Source organism: Gallus gallus, chromosome 3 (assembly GCF_016699485.2).
Source record: "Gallus gallus isolate bGalGal1 chromosome 3, bGalGal1.mat.broiler.GRCg7b, whole genome shotgun sequence".
Taxonomy (NCBI): Eukaryota; Metazoa; Chordata; class Aves; order Galliformes; family Phasianidae; genus Gallus; species Gallus gallus.
Window position 1 is genome coordinate 58,034,662 of NC_052534.1, and position 27,641 is coordinate 58,062,302.

The 27,641-nt window shown below is 35.9% G+C and overlaps 1 protein-coding gene across 6 annotated transcripts in view; it reads right to left on the minus strand.

The window, feature by feature from the left end:
* Nucleotides 1-27,641, minus strand: part of LAMA2 (laminin subunit alpha 2) — a 336,526-nt gene that overhangs the window by 254,730 nt on the left and 54,155 nt on the right. For all 6 annotated transcript variants that reach the window (XM_040697911.2, XM_040697907.2, XM_040697910.2 and 3 more), the window contains exons 2-3: nt 8,255-8,425; nt 4,560-4,672 (exon numbers count right to left, since the gene is read on the minus strand). In XM_040697911.2, the coding sequence (XP_040553845.1) occupies nt 4,560-4,672; nt 8,255-8,425 (284 nt within the window). The remainder of the gene's footprint in view (nt 1-4,559; nt 4,673-8,254; nt 8,426-27,641) is intronic.

Sequence of the window (27,641 nt, forward strand, 5' to 3'; positions counted from 1 at the left end):
CCATTTAGTATGCTTTGATTGACATTGTAAAAATATATCTTGATGCTCTAACAAACACAATTCTTTTCAGGAAAAAAAAACATGCTTAGAAACATAACTGCTTCATTTTAGCTGCTAACAGACATTCAGCCCATGATTCAGAACAGAGATAGTTCAAAGTTCTGGCAACTGAGCTAGATCCCCAGCAGGAAATGAAAACAAGTCCTCTCTGAAATCTGCTTCCCTCTTTCTCCATGAGACACTATTTGCTAACAAAGAACAATTGAAGCACCAGTGTCCATATTTTTCCCTCAGTTGGTATCAAGTTATACCCAAATATTTCTATTATAGCTCAACATTTTGTAGTATGTACGGTGGTTCTCAGCATAGCAGTACATATATAAACACATTGTGAAAATTCAATATCTAACAACAATTTAAAAATAGAATTCAAGAGTTTTGAAGCACAGTATCAAAGTGCTGGATTACAGAACCCATCCAACATGTGATATCCATAATTTATCTGTGAAATATTACTCTCACAAGTAATCATAATGCTACTCTGAGTTCTAACCTATCATTTTTCTGTATAAACCTGAATCTCTACTCATCTTGTCACAGTTTCTTGGCTCTATCATTTCTGTCTTTTTCTACAGAACTTAATTGTACAATTCTGAAGATAGAAAGCACAAGCAAACACTCAGTTCGGAAATTCTTTTCCTTAACATTATCCTCATTAAGGATAGGTGATACACATATACATATGCTGATAAGCATGCATTTCCACTCATGAACATTAAAGTGAATCAAAGAAATTATTAAAAAAAAATTCAAACCCTCCATGAAAACTATATTTGAACAAGACAATTACAGAATGGAGCTTAACATTAACATGTTAACATAAAAATGCCTGTTTTTCATAAATGCTTCTCAAAACACTTCTGAGTGGGTCAAGCATTCTTCTACTTCCAGTTATTCAGTTCTACATATCGTTTCAGACATATCACTTTACAAAGTGTAACATGCTACTCCAAACTTATATTCTAAAAAGGACTGGAAAGGGCAAGTGGGACTGCAGTGATTTCGACACAGAGGCAGAAAACACCTTGTTAGAATCCTTACTCTCTCCCTGTGAAAGAGAACACTCTTTTTACAGAGAGAGCAACTATACAGCCTAATCAGCGATTCTGCTCTGCTCTTGCGCCTGATCTTATGAGGCTCTGAGCAACATCATCTACTTTCTTTTTCATTAGAAAGATATGCCTGGAAAGGATTTCCTGGTCACTGTGTTTCTCCACAATCTCAGTCAATTAAGACATTCTACTTCCATCAGCTACTACCAGAGAATAAAGTCCAACCACAATTCCCCACAATATCAGGGAATTAGTTAATGAAAGTTTCCTGCTGTGTGTAGAAATCAAACAGATGGGCTGACCACATCAGTTCAAACTGCGAACTGGTTTCCCTGTATCTTCCACTAAAGATTGAATTCAGTGAAATCATGAAACTGAGGATTTCAGACAGTGTGAATACACAGAATACCTTCTCCCTGAATGTCCAATCATTTCTGTTTTGTTACGTATCTTTTCTGTACTTTTTGAAAGAACACAGCCTTTCAAAAGGAGAATATTTAAAAAGAAAGCTCACTTTCTGTCCTGTGAACATTGCATTCACCAAACCTGAGTTAGTTTTGTTGCACATGAACCCATCACTCAAAGCCAAACCCACAGACCCTACAGAGTTCACTATCAACACGTTTACCCTTTAATGCTTTTCCATATCACGAGGTAACAAAGCAGCTACATGTGGTTCAAGAATTATCAAAATGAACTTCAAAGCCTTGGGATGCCAGCTGAAGGAATTGAGGGCAGAGATCATCTGTACATCTCTGCTTCCTGTAAGGACACTGAAAGAAGTGGAAGGATCCAATCTATAAACACTCGGCTTTCTGACTAATGACCACCAAAACATTTTTTTTTTTTTTTTTTTTTTTTGACAATGAAATGGCCTACATGGCACAGGGCTTGTAGTCACCAGACAGATTTCACCTCTCTTATAGGGGGATGAGGATCCTTGGGAAAAATCTAGTAGTGCTCATTGGTGGGGCTTTTAACTAAGTTTGAAGGGGAAGAAGAGTAACAGCAACCATGCCCATAATAAGGCACGGGATAGCACAGATGGATTAGAGGATGCTAGAAGGGATCCTCTATCTGCTATCCTGAGATGTGCTGGCAACACTATAGCACACTTGAAGTCTTCCAACTGATACAATATACAAAGGTAACAGGGAAACTCAAGACAAATCATAGAATGGCTTGTGTTGGAAGGGACCCTAAGGTTCAACGTTCCAATCCTCTTACATTTCTTAATGAAAATACTGGAAGACAAGTGAACTGCAATGTATTCTTGCTACACTTGGGGGAACAAAGCCCTTGTGGTCTGTTCACGGGAGATCTAAGTAAACACACCTGCCTAACTACATGGGCTACTCACACTGTAAAGAGTGCCAGACAGCAAGGTCTTATCTCACCTTTTTGACTAACCCAGGAACCTCAACACTGTTTCTCTCATATTTCAGCCAATACAACGGAATGGGTTTATGAGAAAGCATCAGTAACAGCCCTGTAAAAGGACCACCAAGCCTTCTTGGAACAATAAGCAAGAGAGCAAGGGGGGAAAAATAATGAATGCAGGCTCATACTTAAGCCTTGTCTCACTAAAGAACAACCACACACAAAGCAAAACCACAAAACAGAGTGCTGTATTCTCAGACTGCTGCCATGCAACATACAAAGAAGCTTTTTAATATATTAGAACATTTTGTACTTTTTCTTCAAGCCACAGATGCTGTAGCTGCAAGCTTTGAGCATACTAGAAAGTAACTAAATTTTAGGATGTACGCAGATTTCTATATTTATTAAAACCATCTAGATATTAACACAGCAGGAATAAAAGAAGCAGCAAAAGACACACAGAAGTAAAACTCCAGTTCAGCAGATCTGGCCTAAGAAACTACACAAGAACCACTACAGTGACAAAAAACAAAGATACTAACATAGTTCTAATGATAGAGCTACTTGTGTATTAATAGATCAGAGCCAACTGGAGGCCAAGACCCCTGCTGTATGGGAAAACTCAACTCTGAACATTTGAAAGACATTTTAAACATAACTTGCTAATTTACAGAAGCTTAAAAATCAAACTTCCATTAAAACATTTAGTTCTGCTGACTGAAACAGAAATGAGCATTAAATGCTTTTATGGATACAAGGCCAAGGACACAGATGTAGGACTTCTCTTTTTATAGTAACAAGTGCTCCAAAGCCAGAATGCAAATAATTCTTTAAGGATTCAAATGAAGTAGTAAAAGAGACCTTCAAATGCTTCACTGCCCCACATTCAAGGTACTTATGAAAACTTTTACCAACAGATCATTTAGATAACAGTTTTTTTTTCAAGAAAACTAGTAATTTAAGTACTATGCTCTTCATTAAATCTTGTTGAAGTTCTGAGTTCCAGACTAAGTTAAGACTATCACCTCTTGCAACAAAATTTTGTCTGCATGCCCACAAATGTCTCTGTACAACACCTTTGATTTAATTTTCCTATCAAGCCATGCTTTATTCAAGCCTCTCTAGAAACCAGCTATTATTCTCTTTGAAACTGGTAAACTACTAATAAACCATAGCAGAAAACTGATCTCAGTGAACAGATCACAGAGGAAGGGACAGCTGGAAAGGGCCTCCCCTTTTCTCTTAAAACCTGGAAAACAGAGTATGCTTTCAGTGTCTTGTTAAAGTTGCAGACAAATACGGGTCAGTCACAGAGCAGAGAAGAATGTAAGTAGAAAAAAAAACGAGAGCATGTACTTTGTTATCTAGTCAATTGAATACAAAATGGTCAAGTTTAATAACATGGGGATTGACTTTGGTAACAGATAACTGTTCTGTATTTATTTTGCATAATGAAAAAATTATTTTCCTTCAGCCCCCAAATCCACTTTATAAATCCCTGGAATTCATATAGCATTTTTGTAAGTATCAAATAACTTCATTCTGTGGGTTGCAGATGTCAAAGTAAGGGTTCAGTGATAAAAGGTAATTTAAAAGACCTCTTAAACTCCTCCCCTTTACTCTCCAAATTGTCCCTTAAAATACCCCACCACATGCACATATACTCTTGGTACAGCTGAAGTACTGTTGAGTGCATAGCACTATATTACTGTTACTTAAACAAGAAACATTAGTCAAAACTAAATTTTGCTCATGAATATACCTCTGAAACTATATTTTAATTTACTTTATAGGGCCAAACTGGATGACACACTGAAAATGAAAGCTGTATTTAAAATATTTTTAATTATGACTAAAAACATACTAATTATTTTTAATTTGGTATATCATGTTACATATAATAAGTCAGGCAGCATTACCCATATAAATGACAAAGAGCTATAGGAGAAGCCAAGAGTGTCTTCATGATACCAAAGCAACACAGAGCAAAGAGGAAAAGTAAAAACAGGTGAACTTCTGCACAAAAAAGAAATTGTTTGCAGAAATAAGCAAACAGAATAAGCCTACCTGTTGGAGATCCAGTGTAATAGTCACGTAATGATATTCGATTCCATTCTGGATACTAGGGCTTTGCCACCAAGTGTTCTTGCCATCAATTGCATTTGTTATTGGATGTCGTTCTGTTAGAGAAACAGAAATATATCAATATATTTAAGAATGATCAAAAGATTTAAATAGTTTTAGACCTAAATTCTAGATTAAAATACGATCACAGAACAAATAAGGCAGCATATTAAAATAAAACAGGAAACTACTTCTTCTCTTGGAGCACAGCTCTATGCTTATTACTGGAATACTTAATGTAATATTAGTTCTTCGATCTTGGTTAGCATCACAAAGACTGCTTAAATACAATTGAACGTTTTCCTGATTCTGTAGGAAAAGTTTCTAAATCACGTGGTGTGATCACTTTACACAATCTCATGAAGTTTCAAGTACTGTGAAGTCTCCAATGCTGTAACAAACAGCAAATCAGGATCTTGAGATATGTTGTGCAGAGAAAGCAGAGATGAGAGTAATAATAGCGCTTGTATTTCTAAGCACACATGGCAGTAATTTAGAAATCATAACTTATGAATCATTTCATCTTAGTTACAAAATATATTTCCCAATTGGAAAACTGTCTTATTCATATATGTCTACAAAGATGATTCAAAGTTTTATAAACCATTCGTATCAAAGTCCAAGATGCAGTTTTTCATGTCCCCAGACTGTGCTGCAGCATCCCAAATAAATCCCAAGTAACTTGGCTAAAAGTTTATTTACAGAAGAGAATTAGTCTCAGATTTCCAGACTTTCTAGGTCTGAAGTTGTCTTATAAAATATTCTGATGTTACTCAGGCAAAGAAAAATACCACACTGGTCCACGTTATTTTTTATGTCCAAATCATGATTCTCACCAGTATGAACTGGAGAATATCAAAGCCTGAAGAAAATAACCTGATGTATTTTGAACTCCTTATTTACCTAGAGCAAGTCTACACATCATGGTTAAAAATAACCCAAAGATAATCAAATACAACAGATGTGCAGATTCTGTCTGCAAGAACATGACTAGGTTGGAAAAATCTTACCCATCTCATAATGGACAGATTTCTCAACAGACAGGTTCAGAATATAAAACTGGAATACGCTTCATTATTAGCTCATCCAAGGATTCCAAAGAATTTATTCATGAACTGATTAATTTACTTGTTATTCTAATTAATATTTAAATCAACCAGTCAGATTGATAGTCTTTGTGTCTCTATTTTCTTGCTACATCAACCACCTGTGGCGGACAGGAACTCTATCTCATTAAGGAAAGCTAGAATGTCTAAACATGTTTAAAGATATAATTAAAGGGCTTTGGAGAAGTGAAAGCATACGCCTGCAAAATTGGAAATGTAAAAATATATATAATTTAAAAATCAAATTATTCAATGGCATCAGTGAGCTCCAACCCTTTAAAGTTACAATCCTTGTGTTACAAGTGGTGTTAATAGCATTATCTTTTTAATGAAGAGAAAAAGAAAAAAACCCATGCTTTACATTGTGTCAATTCTTACAGCTCTGATTATATTCACAGACCTTAGCTTTAAATGAGAACTAGCAAAATCCATCTGTAAAGCAAACTCAGAGACCCTGAGTGGTTGTGACAAACTGTCCAATTGGAAATTTTGATGCAAGTCCCTTCAGGAGAAATTGATAATAAAGATAAATCATGAGAAGGACTGTTGGGAGATGAAAAACAATTAACTGTAATTATTATTATGAAAGTTTAATCATAATTAATTTGAAAACACTGATTAATTGCTAGCATATTTTATCTATTTTAAAAAGACTGGAAAATAACACAGTATTTTGAAAAAGAGCTGGACTGCAAATACAGTTCAAGGACCAGCCTCCCTGGTGAATGACATAAGGAGGGAATTTCGAGTGAGCCCAAACTCTATTCTTTAATTTGGGCTCACACGTGATTAACCAGGGAATTTGTGTTCATTTCCTAGAACAGTAATTAAGGGGAGACACTCCAGGCTTGCACATCTCAGGGAGATCATTTAAAGTCTGGTTATATTACATGGCTCTCCTATTAGCAAGCTATCTCTGTTTAAATAAAGCACTTCCTTCTACCAAATGAACATTTAAAAACCTTAATTTCAGATGATGTTGGCAGCAAAAAGGAGTCACTCTGAATTCAGGCAGACTCAAGTTTAGAAGAAGGTAAGAATGAGGAGAATCATATTATTCAAATGGGATATGTATGATATGCACACATGTTCTAATGCACTTCTATAAAATAAAAAAGGACAGATTCTATTGCATGGTAGCATATTCTAGCAAATAAAATGCTACCAAAACACCTTAAATCTTCTGAGTGACACCCACTACTATGACATAATCTGTCATTTGAATGTTGCAATTCAATTGTCTGATCTTTCCAGAGAAGACAGCATTTACTACAATTAAAAATGACAAAATTTGAACAACATTCTTGTGGGAAAAGAGTATACTGTAACATAACTGTGTTCAGACAAAAGTAGTTGTCTACGCTGAGGCAATTGTAATTAGCTTTGCAAATACAAGATGGGAGGCAAATGGATAGGTAACCATTTAGCAGGAGAGTATTTGGAGATAACAACAGCCAACTAGCTAAATCTCTCTCAGTGGTATCAAACTATTAAAATGGTGACATATTTAAGTTACATGCATAAAGTGGAATATGATCTGCTTATTTGGAAGCAAACCTGAACAGCTCTGCAGTGCTGGCAATAGCTCAGGTGAATTTTAACAAAGATGAAAACATCAAGAGAGAACTGCAAGAACTGCAGTTTACTTAGTTCTAGATAACACAATCAAAGTGAAGGAAGACAGAAAAGGGATAGCTAAGTGTAGAAACAAGACAGTAAAATACTTTTGTCTTTTAGGAATAAGAGTTTTGGGAATAATCCATTACCTTTATTGGCTGAGATACTCAGAAAAATCTGACAAAGTTAGTTCTACTGAAGTCTCACTGCAAGCTCATTTGAAATTACACTAGTATGACTTGTATGATCAAGAATGAAGTTCTCTTATTTCTAATCTACCAAACTAATAGTAATAATAATAACAACATGCATCTCTGGACCTGATGATAAATTTATGTGAAAACTTACTTTGATTGCTGATAGCCTTAAGAAACAAAGCAATGCTTGCACAGATCAATTTTCATATTAAAACTTAAGACAATGAAAAATTGCTTGGTTTAATTGCTTATCTCCTTACTTGCTGGCTCAGTGAAAGTTAATTAGCATCAAGCTAAGAAAGAAAACCTCAAAACACAATAAAACATAAGTGGTGTTAAGCCCTTCTCCTCCTCCCCTAGCTCAGATTTCAGATGTTGCAGGTTGAAATTTCAAATTCAGCATGCAGGTGTATGCAGAGGACAGTAATCTGTTCTTCATTAATGGTCAGCATATAGCAGAACTCAAAAATATCTGTAGATACTTAAAGATACTTAATTTTCCTAAGTCTAAACTCCAGTGCTTCACTTAAAAGATTTAGTTAGAGTACACATAACAGACTTTGAAATACTAGTAGAAAAGACAAGCATTCTCAGGAAGACTGAGATAGACATTTTGTAGTAATTAGGCCAATGACAAACAGCTTTGTCTGCTGAGTATTTGAAACCATTGTGAAAAGAGTGTATTTAAAAGAAATAAATGAAAACACTGCAGACTTACGATGTAGAACCCTACTCCTTTGATCACAAATACGGCACTGAGGGTTCCTTGCAGGCTGTCCAGGAACATGTTCAACAAGTTTGCAGTACATTTCCCGACCCTTTTCTCCACAAGTAGCATTGGTTGTGATGAGAGCATTAGTAGCCAAGTTCAGCACTGCGGGAAACAATCCTGCAAACAAAACGGAACAAAATAATCAACAAAAGCAACATACGAAAAGCCATAAAATCACAAATGAACATAATTTCAACAACCTTAGAAGTAGTGAAGCAAAAGACACCAGCAACTTCAGCTTTGAATCCAAAATTTAGATTAAAGCAATTATATCGGTGATTCCTCTCTCACTCCGTTCTAAGATTCAAATTGGTGCCCCCTAGTTGTATCCTGAGCAACAGATTGTCAGAGGAGAAAAGAAAGTACGGAAACATATAAAGCACCTCCCGATTATCTTTTTCATCATCAAATCATTATCGTGACTGCTTACCCAACTGAACTTCAAATCATTGCACATAAACTACTTAAGAAAACTCTTTCTTACTCCTCCTTTCTTCTTATATCTCCAGATATAAAAAGCAGGAAAAGCAGACTGCATCACAGATCATGTCACTCGTGTTACGCTATGATTCCATTCTGCTTAAGACCTCGTATTACCCTTACTATCAGATGAGCTGAGTAATTAATGCAGCAACAGGAATAACATCTGCCTTGTACTGTTTGCTTCCTGCCATTCTTTCCTCAAGAAGAGGATAATATATGCAACTTCATGTCTTTTATAGCAGTACTGTTGTTATTGTTTTCCAAGTGCACATGCTGTGTGATATAATTTTCATTCAGCACAGCACTTATGCACATCTGAGTACTCTGCTGAAGTGAGTTCTAGGAGGCAATAAGCTATAAAATTATAATCTGTATGAAGAACCATCATTAATGTGGCTTACTCTCACTTCCAATAAACACTAATCAAAACCACTGAGCCATGATAAAATTGATTCATAGAGACAGACTGATATGATGGGTTGAATGTATACATTAACCTTTCACATAAAATTAATCAGTTCGGCATCCTGAAAAGCATAATTTGCCATGGCTGGATGTTAAACCAAAGGAACAAGAAAATTCCGAGGCATAGACTAGGATAATCTCTAGATGTATGTGGTGACAGTATACACTAGTCTTACATAATACTTTCAATTTATAAACTTATTGCATTATTATAACCTTAAAAATAAGGTTTCAATCAAAATTGAATTTGCAGTTATTGTACATTGTTAAAGCTCTTTTTATAATGACTTCTTGCTCATCCACAGATAAAGAACACTATTTAGCTGACTCCTTTCAATCCTTTAACTGCAGTCTCCAGTCTGCAATTAACCTGTATGCCATTTAATTAACGAGCTTGGATGGTCATGGTACAGCTGTCCTCTGACATTGTGAGTTAGTGACTCACAACTCACTTTAAAACCATATTAAACCTACTGCTTGTTCAAGGCAACCAATTAGTTACTAACCTGTGCAATCTGTTCATTCAATCAATAGCTTAGATTCTATTGATTTTGTACAGATTCCAGCCCAATTTCACCACATTTGAAAATCTATACAGTTGCTCTTGCATCTTTATTCAATGCAATCAATGATACTTGCTGCCTTCTGCAACAGGGATACATGGAAAAAACAGTGTAAGCATAAGGAGAGTAGAGGAGTTAATAGCTGTGGAACCTCCTATGTTGACTTACAGCCTCATTATTCTCTTTTAGACTGCATAAAGCTAATAGCCTAAAAGCTAGTAATCACGTAGATTTTTAACACAGAGTCTGGCATTTGGTTTGGAGGTGAGTAGTTTATTTCCTCAAAAGGGATCCTGCTAAAAAGAACTCAGTGATACTACATGAAGCAAATTGCAGTATGCGACAGCAAGAAAATTCTTTTCAAAAAACAATGAATCAGCTGAAAAAGAACATGTGAATAATGGAAGCTTTTTGCAGAGTTATAAAAATATACACATAATATGCCTATACACAAATCATATACATGTTCTAAATTTTAACACAATTTTACTTTAAGAGGAATAGATAAATGTAGCATACTTAAGCAGCTCATCATTTGGAACAAATGGACTTTCAGGTAACCTCTTTAAAGTGCAATGCAACACAGGCCACAGGTACGACACAACCTTGTGCATAGTCAATACACATCCAGGCACCTAAACCAGTATTAGATGCTTCCCTGAAGAGACTGTCGTGTGTGTCACATCCTGCTCCCTACAGTAATTGAACAGGAATGAATCTGACAGGCAGAGAGCAAGAGATGTTCAAAGTGCTCCAACACCACAGCCAGCATTCAGGCTCTATGCCGATAATTAATTTTAACAAAGTTTAAATTCACAGTTATCAACTGCCTATTTGATTTTTTTTTTTCAAATAGTTTCTGTTTTAAAGATGAATAAATAGTACTTCTATTTGGGCCTAGAGCTTTTCTTAAGGCAACTTGAAGGGAAATTTTCTGTATCAGGTTGACCTTTTGGGATGCAAGACAATTCATTTTACTGTGAGTGGGAAGTGGAATTCATATTTTCTTCCCTTTAAATTAGTATTTCCTACCATGAGATGGTATTTTTAAACATCAAGTCTCAGACAACACTTGTGTCATTTTCAACTGTTCTAAAATGGACCTAAAAGGAGCTCTCTATCATATTGTTTCTTGAATTGTAAATTATAGAGAGCTGGCTATTTCCAACAAACATCACTCACAATGTTTATTGTTATTTATAGATCTTTAGAGAAAAAAAGCTCAGATCTGCTTTATTAACTAGCATAGTTATCCTGTGGCTTATCCAGTGCAGGAATGAGACCTCCTTGCAACAAAGCTCAGATTGAAGTCATGACTACTGATGACATTAACCTACTCGAGGCACAGTCAAAACCAGAACTGGGAGAATAGAAATTCTACTCTGCCTACTGGGAAGGGTTATACAAAGCATACAGTTGATTCCTGTATCATTTTTTCTCTGTGCCAGTTTGCAGGTTTTCCTAAATGTTCAGAGAAACATAGGCTGTAGTTGTGAATAAAGCAAATGTTCCCCCCATCAGCCTAAAAAGTGAAGCTAAGTCCTACGTTAGTGGGAACATAGTGCTTCTCATAGCCTAAAATAAGGCTTTGTTTTTAAAGTACATTTGATGCACAAACCTGATGGAACAGAGGAAACGATGTTTTCCATATTACTTTCTATCAATTAATAACGCTTCAGCAAAACAGGCATGGAACTCCAGAAATGCAGAAGATTAAAACATTTCCTGTCCTGAATTCTTTAATTAGGCTCAATGAATTTGAAATAAAAATAAGAATGTTTATGATGCTAACATACACTGTCTATCCAACCATAGCCACCAAGGAGTAGACAGGAAAGTTCAGAACACCTCATTTCATTTTGAGAGTTTCTCCTTATTTTTTCATGACACTAACAATGCAATACAATTACTTCAAAAGTATACCAGTTTTATGCATCTTTTCCAATTGTTCTTTATAAATCTTATTTATCAATCTCATCTTGAATTCTATGGGCAGCCAGCTGTCAAATACTTTCAAATCCTGATCTATTATAGTTACAGATCATCTTTCTTTATTGCCAAATATCTTCAGTAAACATTTGCTCCAATGGAAAGACTGGGTAAAATACAACTGAATCAGAAAGACATTCTCTATTTTGTGCAGATCAAGTGCAAGCAGATAAATTCTAATCCTCTAAACTGTTAGCTGTATCAGTCTTCTCCCTCCTTTGTCACTTAAAAAAAAAAAAATACCACCATAACATTTCTTTCTACCTTTTAAAAAAATCCCCAAATTCTAGAAATTGCAAGGAAAAAAGAGGTGGAAAAGACTGGTGTGTAAATAGACAGTAATTAGGCTTGAACAACTTGAGTTCAACATCTGATTGTGAATAGATAGGTATGGATAGGTATTTTTCTGCTTTTGACTTAGATCTATAGGCGTACAACGTATGCCATGGAGTTATTACGCATAGAAGCCTGTTAGCCAGTTTTTCAGTGTTGACAGATAATTATCTATGGAAGGAAAATACCACAAAAACTAATCAAATTCTTTAAAATGGTATATAAAACAAAGGTAGTCAAAGTTTACAAACAAAATGAAACATCAGTTCTTACCAAACTACTGCATAGCATAGCAGCATGATGTTACCAGAAACACTTAAAAATTGTTAAACTGAACAGCAGTAAATCAGGATGAATAGATAGGTGATTTTTGCCTACAAAGTCTGATGAACATGAGCTTGCACTGCTTATTCTTAAATATTCTTAAATATATATTATTAAATATTTAAATAGAGCTTGGTACCTAAGCATTAGCTACAATGCCAGATTTATTTAATGATTTCTTGATCAAAATAGACCTGAACATCTACTTTAAAGTGAAAAAAGAGCTGATGCTTGGATCAGTAGAAGCATAATACACAAGTCGCAGGTACAAGACATTTTTATAAAGACTGTCAGCTGTTAAATTCTATCTCATTCTCACTCCCCTCCCAAACAGCCCTATTTGATTGACCTTCAGAGCACACTGCAAGTCCTAGTAGGTTTCCCAAGGAGAGGAAGAGAGGACATAAGGATTCTAGTGGGAGACCACGGACACTAACTGTAACTCCAGCTGCTGAGTGATGATGTTCACTGATGCAATCTACTTTTAAAATGCGTCAAGGAGCAGCTACAGCAACAAAGGAGAAGTATTGAGATGTAAACAAAATAATTACTTTGTATATTAGTCTTTCTACTATTGATCAGTTCTGACTGATTTTTCTTTACTTCACTACACATAACCCACAGAGAATGATAAATCTCAACACAGCAGTTGAGATCCTACACCTATACCATAACTGGTGGGATACATCTCACTAGAAGGACACTGTGTCAGCACAACAGAAATAAGAACTATGACTGAGATTATAAACTGTTAGGCTTATTCTACAGTACAGAGAAAGCAGCAGCTGCCTAGAGTGAGCAACAAGGAACCATCAGTCAGTAACAGCAGATGGTAGACTGCAGCAGGCAACTCTGAACAAAGTTGAGGGAAGGAGCTGTCTGAGTGGGAGAGATTGGAAAAACAGAAAAAATTGGAAAGAGAAAGACCACTGTAATATTAGAGGCTGAAAGGCGACTAACTTATCTTCTTGACAGATAATGGTTGGCCAGTGAAATTTAGCATGCAGTATTATTCAATACCTAGATTACTGTTAAACAATCTGATAGCACTGCATTTTACTAATAGAAAAAATTAGTGTAAATTAAAGCAGTCCATGCACACTAGGAAAATGATAATTTAAAAAAACCCATATTTAAAAAAAATGTACTTTAAGAACACTTTCAAGACAGAAGTCAAACTTAAGCTTACCAGCTTTGGGATTTCTTTGTGTCTTATTTAAACATTACAACTGAGAAAGTGTTTTTCATCTGCAAAGAAAGCTCCTTTAAGGCCTGCATACTCCTCTTTTCTAAACAGACCAATATTTGGCACCATGCATTTCCTTCAGTCTTCTCAAAATACCCATGTTGTCTTCAAAGAAGCAAATAAAACAGCCTGCCTAAATATGTCTAACTTTTCCAGCCAATCTTCCTAGTCTATACTTTGAAATGTTTATACAATCAAGCAGAGTTGTTTGCCACTGAATGTGTATTAAGATGACAAAAGAGAATATGTCAATTTCTGATGTTCTAAGATGTGTCACTGGAAAAAGATACTTGTCTGCTGCAGCACAAAGCTATGATAGCGTGTGGGAACACAGTGGGGAGAAGAAACTGGTACAAAAGATGTTGCAGCAAAGAACAGTTTCCAGCAGTGCACCACGGGGAATAACTTAATGTACTCTATCCACAATGCAGATGAAGAGTTTTATACAACTGAAAATAAGTCCAATTAGAAGAAATAGCTTCCCAGACACAACAGAGCTCAGAGACTGAAGAAAACATGACACTAAGCCCATTTGTCCAGAAGAAAACAAAGTCAAAAAACAACTACTTCACTCCCCATTTATGTCTCCCTTTTGCCTTAAGGTATTGTACATTACAGTATTATTATGTAGCCATCCTTTTTTTGTGTGTGTGGGTTTTGTGGTTTTTTTTTTTTTTTTCTTCAAAAGGAAGTAGAAATGTAGTTTCAGATGTTTAGTGGTAGAGATGGTTTGATTTTACCTTCAGGTGATTTTCTCTCATCATACTGTGTAACATCACACATACCCTACCACATATTCAACTTCAACATAGGAGACACAGAATAAAATAACACCCTAACCTAAAGATGCTCGATAAAAAGCTAGCCTGACAGAGGCAGCTGAAGTGTCATTGATTACACAGTCATGTTACCTTACCTTTCTACAGCTCAAAAAACCTCTAAGGACTTCACTGATCTTAATAGCAAAACAAAAAAATTTGATAATGGTGTGAAAAAACTGTGATAGGCTTAGCCCATATTATATTGTGGAAGATATCAGTCATCTCCTAGTTTTATAACTAATTTATTTTTTTCTACAGCTGTCGAAGAAAGCTATTATGAAAAACAGAATGGGAAAAATATAAGATGATTAGTCTTCCTAGATCCCTCCCACTTAAGAAGGAGAGAGAAAAAAAAAGATTAGGACACTGAATAAAAATGAAAAAAACAAAGTGAGAATTTTTTCAGTGGTAGAAGAGAGCTCTGGAAACTGAAGTCTCCATGCAATATATACTCCTGACTTTTTTCTTGACAAAGCTATTACTTTATGTAAGGCAAGACAGAAAAACAACCAAAAAACAAAAGAGAACAAACCACAGAAACAAAACCACAAGCCATACAACGAGTATTCTTGAAACCACATTGCAGAGTCAGAATTAGATAGTGCCATTAATTCCCCATGTTATCAACTTAAATAGAAAGACTGAAATGTTTGCTCTGGTCTCTTACAAAAGACAATGAAGTCATGTTGTGGAGTTTGATAAATGACACACATCTACTCATCATCTCCACTTAAACCCAAACTGAGTTATGAAAGCACAAATGGCAAAACTGATCTTACCACATGTAAAAGACTTCTTGCACTTACTTTTCCCCTGAGGAATTAGATGAAAGTAATTTAAATTTTATTTCTCTCAGCTGGTGAGCTTGAATAAAAATCAAGTTCAATTCTCATTTTCTGAGCTGATTTACTCACCAAACATATTGTTGTTCTCTTGTCCTTTAAGCCTCTACTCATAGGACAGATGCTTCAAGTCCTTTAGTATATTCAGAGCCATTCATTAGACTGTGCCACAGCTATCTGGGCTTGGACATTCTGTTTTTAATCCACCTCACTGACAACTTACCTAGCCTGTATTTCATCAGCTTTTCAATGAAGATGTCATGGAGATAGCAAAAGCCTCAATAAAGTTAAGATAAACAACACACACTATTCTCTCCTCATCCACCAAGTCGGTCAAACTACTTCGAATGCTATCAGGTTGGCTAAACGTGATTTCCCATTCATGCTGGTCTTAAAACCAACTCTTCAACTGCATGCAATATTTATATTTAACAGTTTACATGTCTGTATTACTGAAATCTAGGCTACCTTAAATTAGTCCTTAATAAAATAAGGACTTTGTCACCTCAGATAACATTGTAAGGCCTTAAATTTTTGATCCATTCAATTTCAATGCTTGTCAAAAACCAAGGAGTAAGATCTAGGCCTTTACTAACCACAATACTGAAGAAAGAGTGCAAAATGTGTTTTCTACAACTCAAATATATCCTCTCAACTTCCCAATGAATAGAATGCATTGGCTTGATTTCATTTCCACATAGTCAGTATTCTGAGGCATGAAGTGGCAGAATAACAGAAATATCACTTTAAAAAAGCTTAATTTGTATTTTTTTTAATGTGTGTTGTGCTGTAATACAGATTGGCATTTCTTATACATTAAGTTAAAGAACAGGTACATATAAGACCCCAGAAATATTTTGAACATTCTGTGTTAGTTTAACTATCTTCTTTTGTTCTAGCATATTGAAATAGTTGCTGTGTATTATATACACTTCTTTGGCATAAACTTTGGTACAAGTAGGCTACAAAATGTTGCAATAGCGTATTTACATAATTATAATTTCAATAAAACATAGGTGATGCACTGCTTAGTATGCTTGCATATACACGTAGTCACAGTAGCATTACACTTTCTAAAATGATTTCATTATTTTAGTATGTTTTAATAAATACTGAAAATATATTTAAAAGCATGATGTGTTCCAGAGAAAAAAAAAAGAACACAACACAGTAGCCTAGTAACTTCCTTAAACAGATTTTTATCTCCTAACTTCAATTGTGACTGAATAGTAAGATCAAATGAAGTCTAAACAGGTGGTTGTCAGCAAACCAGAGACTACATACTACGGTTTAGAATTAGTGACAAAATGTGCACCCTGGTATACAGTTCCTGCTTGTGACTGCCAAAACATCTGGCTTAGATTATGTCAGCTTGAACATTCCTACATATATTTACTTTAACATTCATGAAAATTAAATTACATCAGTTTCTCTCAATACTTCTCTGCAATAGTGGAAAGCCTATTCTTCTTCTTTATAAAAGTAGACTGAGAGCTGTCACAGATATCACATTTTTACATTCAATTAAAATTAATTAGCACTGCATACAAATGAATTCTTGTACATTGTTGTAAAAATGCATAGGATGACATGTCAAGGAAAGGAATCCTTCAGGTCTTTCAATAGGATTTTAACTAGCTTCAGCAATACACATTTCTTTCACTATTGCAATATTCATTTGACTAATTAAAGATTTTAGTAATGGACTCCCAGATGAAGAGCTAATGGCTTGTTTTTTTCAAAAGTTTAAGACAAATATACATATCTTGGGTTTTCCTTTAGCTGGTCTCACTGTTTTGAAAGTTAGAAAACTGCAAAAAAAAGTTTTCAGGTGCCCCACACATTGTCTGTAGCAACAGACTTTTGTACAGACTTTCTGCTGGACTCACACTAATGTCAGTCATTCCAGGTGACAGATTGCTTCATCTTTTGAGACATTATTTTCTCTGCTTTTTGAGTTCACATAAACTACATACTGACACACACAGTTCTACATTACACAATGAGACTTTTATTATTAGTGTTGACAAAACACAAGTTGGTTGACAGTAAATACACGCTAATTTTTTTTTTCATTGAAGTTGTCATATTAAGTTGATATAATCTTTAAACATTTCTGCAAATACTACGATGACTGACTGTAAAATAAGAACCTTCAGAGTTCTTTGAATTATTTACTGGCCTGGCAAAGATGGAAGAGCACACACACCAAAGAAAAAAGAAATAAAAACAGAGTTAGATCAATTAGAAGAACAGCAGGTTTAACTGCCTGTAATGGCCATCTATGAATCTACACACAACAGAACTGCTCAACAAAGATGCTCATTAATGCTTTCCAGGTAATGCATTTGGTTATCCATTCCATACAGTCCAGTTCTGAAGAGAATGTATAACTGAAGAAAATTACCTCTTGATCAGTGAAACACTGGAAGTAGAGAGGAATAAGAATAGGTGCTGAGATCTATGGTAAGTAGAAAGAAGAATTTGCAGATGATAGAATCATAGGAGTTGGAAGGGAACTCTGGAGATTGGGTCCAAACCCTCTGCAAAAAGCAAGATTCTTACAGTACTTTGAGCAGGAAAGTATCCAGGTGGGTCTTCAGTACCTGCAGAGAAGGAGACTCCACAACCCCTCTGGGCAGCTTGTTTCAGTGCTGTTACCCACAGAGTAAGGAAGTTCTTCCACATGTTTGTACTGAACTTCCCTTGTCCTGTTGCTGAACACCGCAGAAAAGACCCTGTCCTCAAAGACAAGTAGCAATGAAATGTAGCTCTCAACTTATGTAGAATTTGGAAGACTTTGATACACAAAACAGGGAAGGTAATGGGGCCAAGAAGTTTCTTTTAAGGATAGAGAGAACAAGGAAATAGACACAGCCTTTTTCAAGAAAAAATAGGTAAAACTTCAAAATCCCTGCAGGTAAAATTAGAGAAACTGTATTATAGTGGAATATGATAAAAGAACATTCAGGAAATCTACCATGTTTAGATATTTGGTGTATCCTAAATGCAGAGGAAGCTAAATGCAGAGGAAAGACCAGTGAAGACAATCTACTCCTTATACACAGAAAACAATATCTTCTATGACAAAAGCCATTACTTCAAAATAAAAAAAAAAAGGTTGCAAGGTTGAATAAGTATGATTTCTACAGTGTCATAGACAGTGGATTTTCTTCATAGTAATTTTCTGCAGAAAAAGCTTCCAGCTGAGCTATAACCACTGTAGAATCAGTTACTTTGAAAGTAAGGTATGGAGTTGCATCTGCAAACACCTCAGTTCTTATTACACACAAATATTGTCTTATCTGCTTGTTAAATTGTAGTGCTGAATTCTAAGAGAACTGTTCTAATAATACTATTATAAAATCCCAAACTAAAATTTCGAAGATATTAGCAATAATCTCTAGAAACTAAATCTCTTCTTTCTTGTAGAATTCTCTAAATATATAGTTAAGATCAAGTGCTTACAAAAACCACATTTGAACCTCTAAGCAATATAAGAGTAAACAATTACTCATTAGTCTTTATTTTCATTGAAGCGTTACACAAAGGAGTTGAAAAATAATTCTGCTGAGAATATACACATCAAAACCCTCTGAAAGATGAGACCTTTTCCACAATGACATGACTATTAGAAAGTGTTGTTAAAGAGAAGGATACTATAAATATATACTTAATCTACAATTAAATATGAATTTCTTTATGAATTTACAATGAATTGAATTTATGAATTTACAATGTTTGTGTTAGGTAGTTAGTCTGTATTAAAGTTGAGCACAAAGTAACCATTTTAATATGGTTTGTCTGAAATTTGTTTGTAAACTTGAAACGCTGATCCTTATATCCATGTAGTCCCTTCTTCATACAACCAAAGCACCGATTGCTTCAGGGTTGTACACAAAGTCAGTGTAACTAGTATAAAAAAAACACTATGTTTTCCTATCACATTTATATAAACAGATAATTTGGCTGAATGCAGCGCATTCAGCTGTTGCTAGACAGCTTTTGCAAGGCAAAGACTATTGAAACTTACTACAGACCTTTGGTAGTTATTAGTGTACCAGAACCAATTATGGGGATACGGCACCATAATAAGGAGCAGCATCATGTTTTCCAGCTTATAAATCTTATATCTCTGCTTGAAAGTGTCCCTACTTATGCACTGCCTATCCAGTTGTTGAAAAAAAAAAATGATTAAAGCTAAAATGCCAGTTATTAAATTCACAGAAAGTGGTAGTTATCCACTTTTTGGAAAGATAGCAGATATACATATTACAATTAATAGTTCATATTCTGAAACAGCCCTAGGGGTCATCTGCTGACAACCACTTAACTCCCATAGAACAACTCACAAATATTCCCCACAGATTTCTGCTCATCTGGGTATTCAAATATTTTAGTAACATAGTGCACACAGGTTGGTAGACAGTATTTCCATAGTTGTATTTTCTCTCTGTAAAGTGATATTGACAGGCTTTGCCTTCTCTTAAGTAATGCTTCAATTGTACAGTCAATACAGTTGAGATCAAAGGAAAGTACCCTTGCTGTCAAATAGCAGAATTTTGTTTTTCCACTAATTTTTGCGAGATGAACATTAATATTTCAGAGGCTTGTTTGATTTTGCTTTTATTAGTTTGGTGGTGGTGGTTTGTAGGTTTTCAGTGCTTAGTTTTTTTGCAACTTTATTCTTTTAGCCTGTGTTTCAACATGTCTGTTTTAATTAAATTCTACTGGCCTTATACCATTCAGTTGATCTCAAGCAGGTGGGAGGGAAAAAACAAACAATCTTCTGTTGTGCCACACAGGATTATAATCTCTACATACAGGCTAGACTCAAGTACTCATAGTATTATTTGAAACAAACAGAAAAGAGTAATCTGCAGGACAAATATTGCATCTTCCGCAGAGAGACAGAACTCCCAAGATAATTGCACAAGAACCTGAACCTTTTATTTCAAGCATACTTGATAGTAAAATCTCAATGCTAAAAACATAGCTTCATATCCTCAGGCACTCTTACAAACTTCTACCTAGAACACTTAAAGGTTTAACGTTATTATTATTTTTTTTTTTATGATTCCCCTCCTGCTCCTCTAATTGGTTTTACATTCAGTCACTAGTCTACCATTACTGATATGGTAAAGCCATTGTTTTGTCTGCTTTTTTTTTGGCGGGGGGGGGGGGGGGAGGAAGGGAGTGTTTAATATTTATTAAACTTTTGCTTTAAATTGCAAAAGTAGCAACATACACTATAACTATCCTGTTAAACACAATTTGTCCTCAGAGAATCATAGAATCACAAGGTTGGAAAGGACCTACAAGATCATCTAGTCCAATCATCCTCCCATTATCATTGCTACCACAAGCCACTGAACCATATCTTGTAGCTCCTTGTCCAGATGCCTCTTGAACACTGCCAGGGACGGCAACTCCACCACCTCCCTCCAGTGCCTGACCACTCTCTGAGAGAAAAAGTTTTTCCTTATGTCCAACCTAAACCTCCTCTGGTACAACCTGTGACCATTTCCTCGGGTCCTGTTTGTTGCCTGGGAGAAGAGGCCAAACCCCTCCTCAGCACAACCTCCCTTTCAGGAAGTTGTAGAGTGCAGTGAGGTCTCATCTGAACCTTCTCTTCTCCAGACTGAAAAATCCCAGCTCCCTCAGCTGCTCCTCATAAGACTTGTGCTCCAGAACCCTCACCAGTTTCGTTGCCCGTCTCTGGACACATTGCAGGGCCTCAATGTCTTTCTTGTAGTGAGAGGCCCAAAACTGAACACAATAGTCAAGGTGTGGCTTCACCAGTGCTGAGTACAGGGGGATGATTACCTCCCTGCTCCTGCTGGCCACACTATTTCAAATACAGGCCAGAATGGCATTGGCCCTCTTGGCCACCTGGACACACTGCTGGCTCATGCTCAGCCGAGCATCAATCAGCATCCCCAGGTTCCTTTCTTCTTCACAGTCATCTAGCCACTCAGCCCCAAACCTATAGCACTGCATGGGATTATTGTGGCCAAAGTGCAGGACCCAGCACCTGACCTTGCTGATTCTCATCCCAGCAATCCAGCTTATCTAGGTCCCTCTGAAGGGCCTCCCTACCCTCAGGCAGATTGACACTACCTCCTAACTTGGTGTCATCTGCAAACTTACTGAGGGTACACTCAAACCCCTCATCTAAGTCATCAGTAAAGATACCAAACAAGATGGGCCCCAGTACCAACCCCTGAGAGACACCACTTGTAACAGGTCAGCAGCTAAACTCATTTTGCAAAGACTATAATTTCCATACTGCTCATTCCTTGATCATACTCTGTAGCACCACAGAATCTGGTCAGTTACGTTGTAAATGCTTCCACCTTTGTCTAGCAAGGCTGGACTAGAGAGAAATGCTCACACCAGATGCACTTCTTCATGAATGGAGACAGTATTACTTTGTCACTGGCATCATCAGCTTTACAGAGATCTGGATACTGTAGGCAACAGGTATTCTTAAGAGAGACTGTTTAAAGCAAAGGTTGAAGGTTAGGTTTGCTGGTTGTGTCTCAGACATGAGACACAACCTGCATGTGCACGTCTCTGAGACACAACCAACATGCTGGTTGTGTCTCAGACATGGCTATCTACCAGTCTCTTGGGTTCACTACAGCTAAGTCAAACCTGTAGCCACTCCCAGGTGACAATTCTGCAAACAAAGACAACTAAAAGGTACAGAGAATCATAGAATCATTATGGTTGGAAAAGATCCCTAAGATCATGTAGTCCACCCCCATGCCCACTGAATGAACTATGCCCATCAGTGCCCCATCTACACATTTCTTGAAAACCTCCAGGGACAGTGACTCTACCATCTCTCTGGCAGCCTGCTTCAGTGCATCACCACACTGTCTGAGAACAAATTTTTCTTAATATCCAAACTGAACCTCCCATTGTGCAACTTAAGGCCATTACCTCTTGTCCTGTCACTACGTACCTGATAAAGGCAAATCCCCTCCCTTAACACAACCTCCTTTCAGGTAGTTGGAGAAAGTGATAATGTTTCCCTGAGTCTTTTCTCCGGACTGAACAACCGCAGTCCCTTCAAGTCGCTCATAATAAGAAAGCTCCAGACCCTTCACTAGCTTTTTTGCCCTTCATTGTCTGCAGTATTTATGGTGTACACCACATGCTTTTATAATTTCTCTTGAAAGTTCTGATTTTTGATAACTTAAATTGACAAGGCTATGAACACAGCAACATCTAAAATGGTGTTACTGAAGAAGTTTTCAACTATGCAAGATCATTACAAAATATTTCTAAAAATCTTAATGCTGTTGCTTATCTGTCACTGCCTGTGACAACCTATCCCATCAATTTCAGGGCTCAGGTTCTGGCCATTCCTCCTGGGATCCTAGAAGGGGACCCCCTCCTGGGGTCCTAGAAGCACAGCTTCTAGCAATAGACACACTCTTTAATATAACAGAGTGTAAACATGGAACAGGATTTTTGAAGAACTATTTCCTCTGCCATCTAAGTCTCAAGAACCATTTCTGTAACTTTCTGTTCAGTTCATAGGAGAGTATATGCCAACATGGAAATTCTTTTCAACATTTCCATTCAGTCTCTATGCTACTGCCTACTCAGTCATCGTGCTTCTAAAAACTGAAGCATCTACATGACAAATAAGGCAATTCCACAAAGGAAGCACTGAAAGAATTCAGGCATAACTGTAGAACAAAAATATTCATTTAGTGAATAAAAGGAATAAAGAAGTATATAAATACATACATAATTAACCTGCAACTAAACACATTTCCAGTGTTTGTTTAGGCAGAGAATCTATTAAAAGTTGGCTATGAAATAGGGAATGTCTTTATTTATAGAAAAAGGTAGAATATTTATAAGAGGAACACCTTATGAAGAGATATACAGTGAGATTTTTCTCACAGAACTGCCAGTACTTTGAGGAAAAAACACTTTTTTGCAGAGAATGAGTGTTTGAGGGTTTTTCCATTTAAAGTTAAACATGCTATTGTTTTAAGGAACTCACATTTACAGTTATGTAGATAACAAAAGGTGCTGGAAACAAATGGATGAAGTTCACATGCATATTTCTTACACAATTTCCATTTAACTTTAAAATAAAAAGAACAAGCAGCACTGTATTCCTACTTCTAAGAGCATGACTTTTTTCAATTACAATGCCTTCCCTATAAATAATAACAAAAAAATGGCACAGATTTCTTTCATGTGGCATCCCATGATGAATGGAATTTTCCTCCTTCCGTTTCTGGCTTTTTTTGTGTGTGAAGTGTTAGTTAAAAGAAATGGAAATAGCTTTTAAAAAATTCTCTGCCACAAAGTATACAGAGTTGAATCAATCACATTAATGTCTGAAAGTCAAGATATCAAAGTTCTGCTCCCAAATCCATCATTGGTCTACTTCAAGACCCTACATTAGGTCTCTTTACACATCTGTAAAATGGAGATCTCTGCTCTATAAGTAATATGGAAATGACGTTCAAAGAAAAAAATCTGCAAATGGACAAAAACTCAAATATATATATAAAATATATAATATATATTTTTGTCCACTTGCAGTTTTTTATATAAATATGTATAAACATATATATAACACACATACACACACTTTTTTTTAACTGATGTGGCAATACCTAAAGAGGTCTCAGCACTTCAAACAAATAGAGTAAAATAAGAGACAGGCGGGTCAAAAACACTAAATATCTGGTTAAGAGAGAATAAAAACACAAATAAATGAGGGTAGAACTTCCAAGTATACCTTTTATGACAAATTCTTTTAAATCTAATTATTTAAACCTGTCAAATACTTTCATTTCCTCTTTAAGCATAAGAAACCCTCCGTATTCCCAGCATTATCACTGGGAAAGATGATATTGATTCTAAGTCCTTTTGCAAAAGGATTTTGAGATCTACAAATGGATGTAGTGAGTATTATATAATTCACTTGTGTGCCCTTTGCAAGAAATTCCTACCGCAACAGCTCACATTTAATAGACACTTTGATATTACTGCGCTGACTACAGAAAAAAATGGCCAGAAAAATCCAGTAAAAGCTGTGCTGAATGAAGACAAACAAACCAATAGTGTCTTGCATAGTTCAGCTATTTTTCAGATCACTTGTGTAAGTACCAAGGACACAATGATTCTTTGCCAAAGGTTAAAAAAAGAGACAAGTTAAATCTACATATGCAGTCCCATAATGTTTTCATAGAATTTATACTTCACATGAAAGGATCAGCTACTTACAGCAATCAAATGAATTTCATGACTTCATACACTAGATACCATAGCAAAATACTGACTCCAGGTTTATTCAGCATCATTAAATAGCTGTACTGTGTCCCATAATCTTAATTCTACATTCTAAACTAAATCCACTAAGAACTCCAAGTGCACGGTGTACATTCTTAAGCATCACTTACACAATAGTGAAATAATGATTTTTGTGACTAGCTACCTCAATATATGTAAATGCTTTGTCTAAGTCACTTTAATTGTGGGTTCCTCATGGAATTCAAATTGTTGTATATATGGACAATCAGTTGTACCAGGAACATGAAGAACATACTACTGAAACAGATACAAAACTTTGATTCTATTACGTAACACCTGATTGTCCTCCCAGATTCCTTACAGTCAAAGATCTTCCTACTTACCCAAACTGTCAAATCAGGAACTGAGACAGAAATCGTACCTGGTTTAACTCAAATATTTTTGACTGAAAGGTACAAAAGCATATTCAGAATGAATCTTCTCAGGATATCAATCAAAGCACCAAAAGTTAGCTTTAGTGCCATCAAGGAATAAAATTCAGAGCAGCAGAACCAACAACCAGAGAATATCATTAGAAAACTATGAAATACCTTTCCCCCTGTCACAGGCTTTTTCCCACCTAAGAGAGTCAAACACAAATAGCTAATACCACTTCAGTTAAGAGTGGGATTTGGCAGAAAAGTGGGACATGATGGTGACATAACTGCCAAATCTGGTGTATACCATGGAAGTGTCCCTGTTCAACTCATTTCACTGTCTCACAGGTAGCCATGAAAATGAATAAAAGTAGTCTGACATTAGTGAAACAGTTTTTCAACCTCCCTAACATATTCTTCAACCTGCAAAATATTTAATAAAATCTTAGTCATTACTTGATGGAGCAAGCAGTTTCCTCGTAGGTACTCTTTAAAGCTACAGTGAGCATTGCTCTAGTTTTGTACTACTAGAGGAACTATACTAACACCCATTCTGTTCTGATAATGTACCCACAGTGAAAGTGGTAACATTGAAAACAACTATAATTTTTCTATTTTGTGCTTTATTTTCCTAAAATCAACCATAAAATCTGTCATATTCCTGTAACAGTGAGTAAATCACTATCTCCTTATTAATGAGCAATCCTACTACAGTTTGGCTTCTGCAAAGCATTCAGGCTCAAGACTGCAATCATTTACAATTCACTGTCTGATTTAAGAATACAGATTTCTATTTTATTAATGATTTGACTCTGTGCTTTCACTGTTACTTTCTTTGAATGCAAATGTTACATAGATAATCTAAAGACTCTGTTTTCATTTGTCCAAGAACAGACAATGTAGAGATGACAGACAGCAATTATAACAGTCAGGGAAAGCCCCTACTGAAGTAGCATATTAAAAAAAGGAAAAACAAAGAACATGAAGTTCTCAGTCCAAGGTAATTCTTTTTATATTAAAATAACTTGAGGCATACACATTAACCTAAGCTGTAAATCAATGTTATTAAAATTAAACTGAGTATGAAAGGTATCGAATTATGTAGACAAAGTTTGGCATGAATAACAATCTCATAATCGTTTCATTTGTTTGTTACTAATAACACAGAGTAACATACTTGGTACTTACAATAGATTCAAGCCCAGCACAAAATACACCACTGTACTTATTTCATTCTGTTTTCTGAGTAACACATTCCTATTGCTAACAAAGTCATTTATCCACATCACTGCAATAACTAAGATATAGTACCAGTCCATCAAAAATAGCAAGAAAATATTACTGAATAAGAGAACTGTGCTGCAGTCTAACTCAGCGTATGGCTCAGCACCACACAGTCATTCACTCCCTCTTTCCCAGTGCGATAGGGCAGAGAATAAAAAAACCAACAAAAAACAAAGTAGAACTCAAAAGTTGAGATAAAACGATTTACTAATACAGAGAAACTAAGACACAGTATTATTTAATATACAAGGGCTACTCCAAAAGCAATGCTCCCTATTTTATTATGTTGGCCTACAACATCAGAAGCAGATACTGGTGGTACAGCAGCAGAGGTTGAACCTTCTCACCAATATTCTACTCATTTTGTTGCCATGAAAAAGGTAGCACTTGACATGGAAGTACCTCTGAAGCAAGAGTGTACATATATCTTATGTACAGATCTGTTTATGACTTAGAATCCCTTAGATCCCTTCCTACCAGTATTTCTATGATTAAGAAAGGGGAGAGAAAAGAAAAATAAAGGACACAAAGAAGCATCCAAAAAAGTTTAGATGTAAAAACAAACAAAAGTACACCTTCCAGCTTCACCTGAAAGCTTGGAGCTGACTGCACCAGCCTGTTTTTAATTCTTTAATTTCTTTATGGAATTCTTTCCATAAACGTGGCCTAAGTAGTGCTTGATTTCATGAGAAACTGTCAGTCTACTCCTCTTATCCAGGCGAAACATACATTTGAGACTCCATTCCTCCTTTTGAGAGAGAGAGAAAAAACAACAGTACATCTCCCACACAAATGTTCTGTTGTTATCAGAAAAGATACTTTTCCTACTCAAAATAGTTCAAGATTCAGCTAAGTAATTGCTTAGTTGTCTGGTTTCAAATTATGTATTTTCTTGTTTGGCAAGGCTTAATTTTAGGATTTATTCCATGGTTTCCAAAATTCTCGTTATGAAGATATACCTGCCAGGAACTCAACGTGGAACTGTATGACAAGATCAATTATGTTGTACCTAACTAAGGAATAGCCAAGTGCCAACTTTCTTTCCTAGTGATCCTTTATATGACATTGAATTTCACTTCATTTTCCTATTCAAGTTCACTCAGCTATCACCCAGCTGCCTTAAACTCATTTTGAGCATGTCCCACCACTGGAAACACCAGATTTTCCTTCTATCTGCATCTACATATTTCCAACATATTTTTGTCAACTGTGTAAGTTGTTTGGCTGTGCATTAAGTTAGTTACACACACACTTGAGGAAAGAGGATTCACTAAGG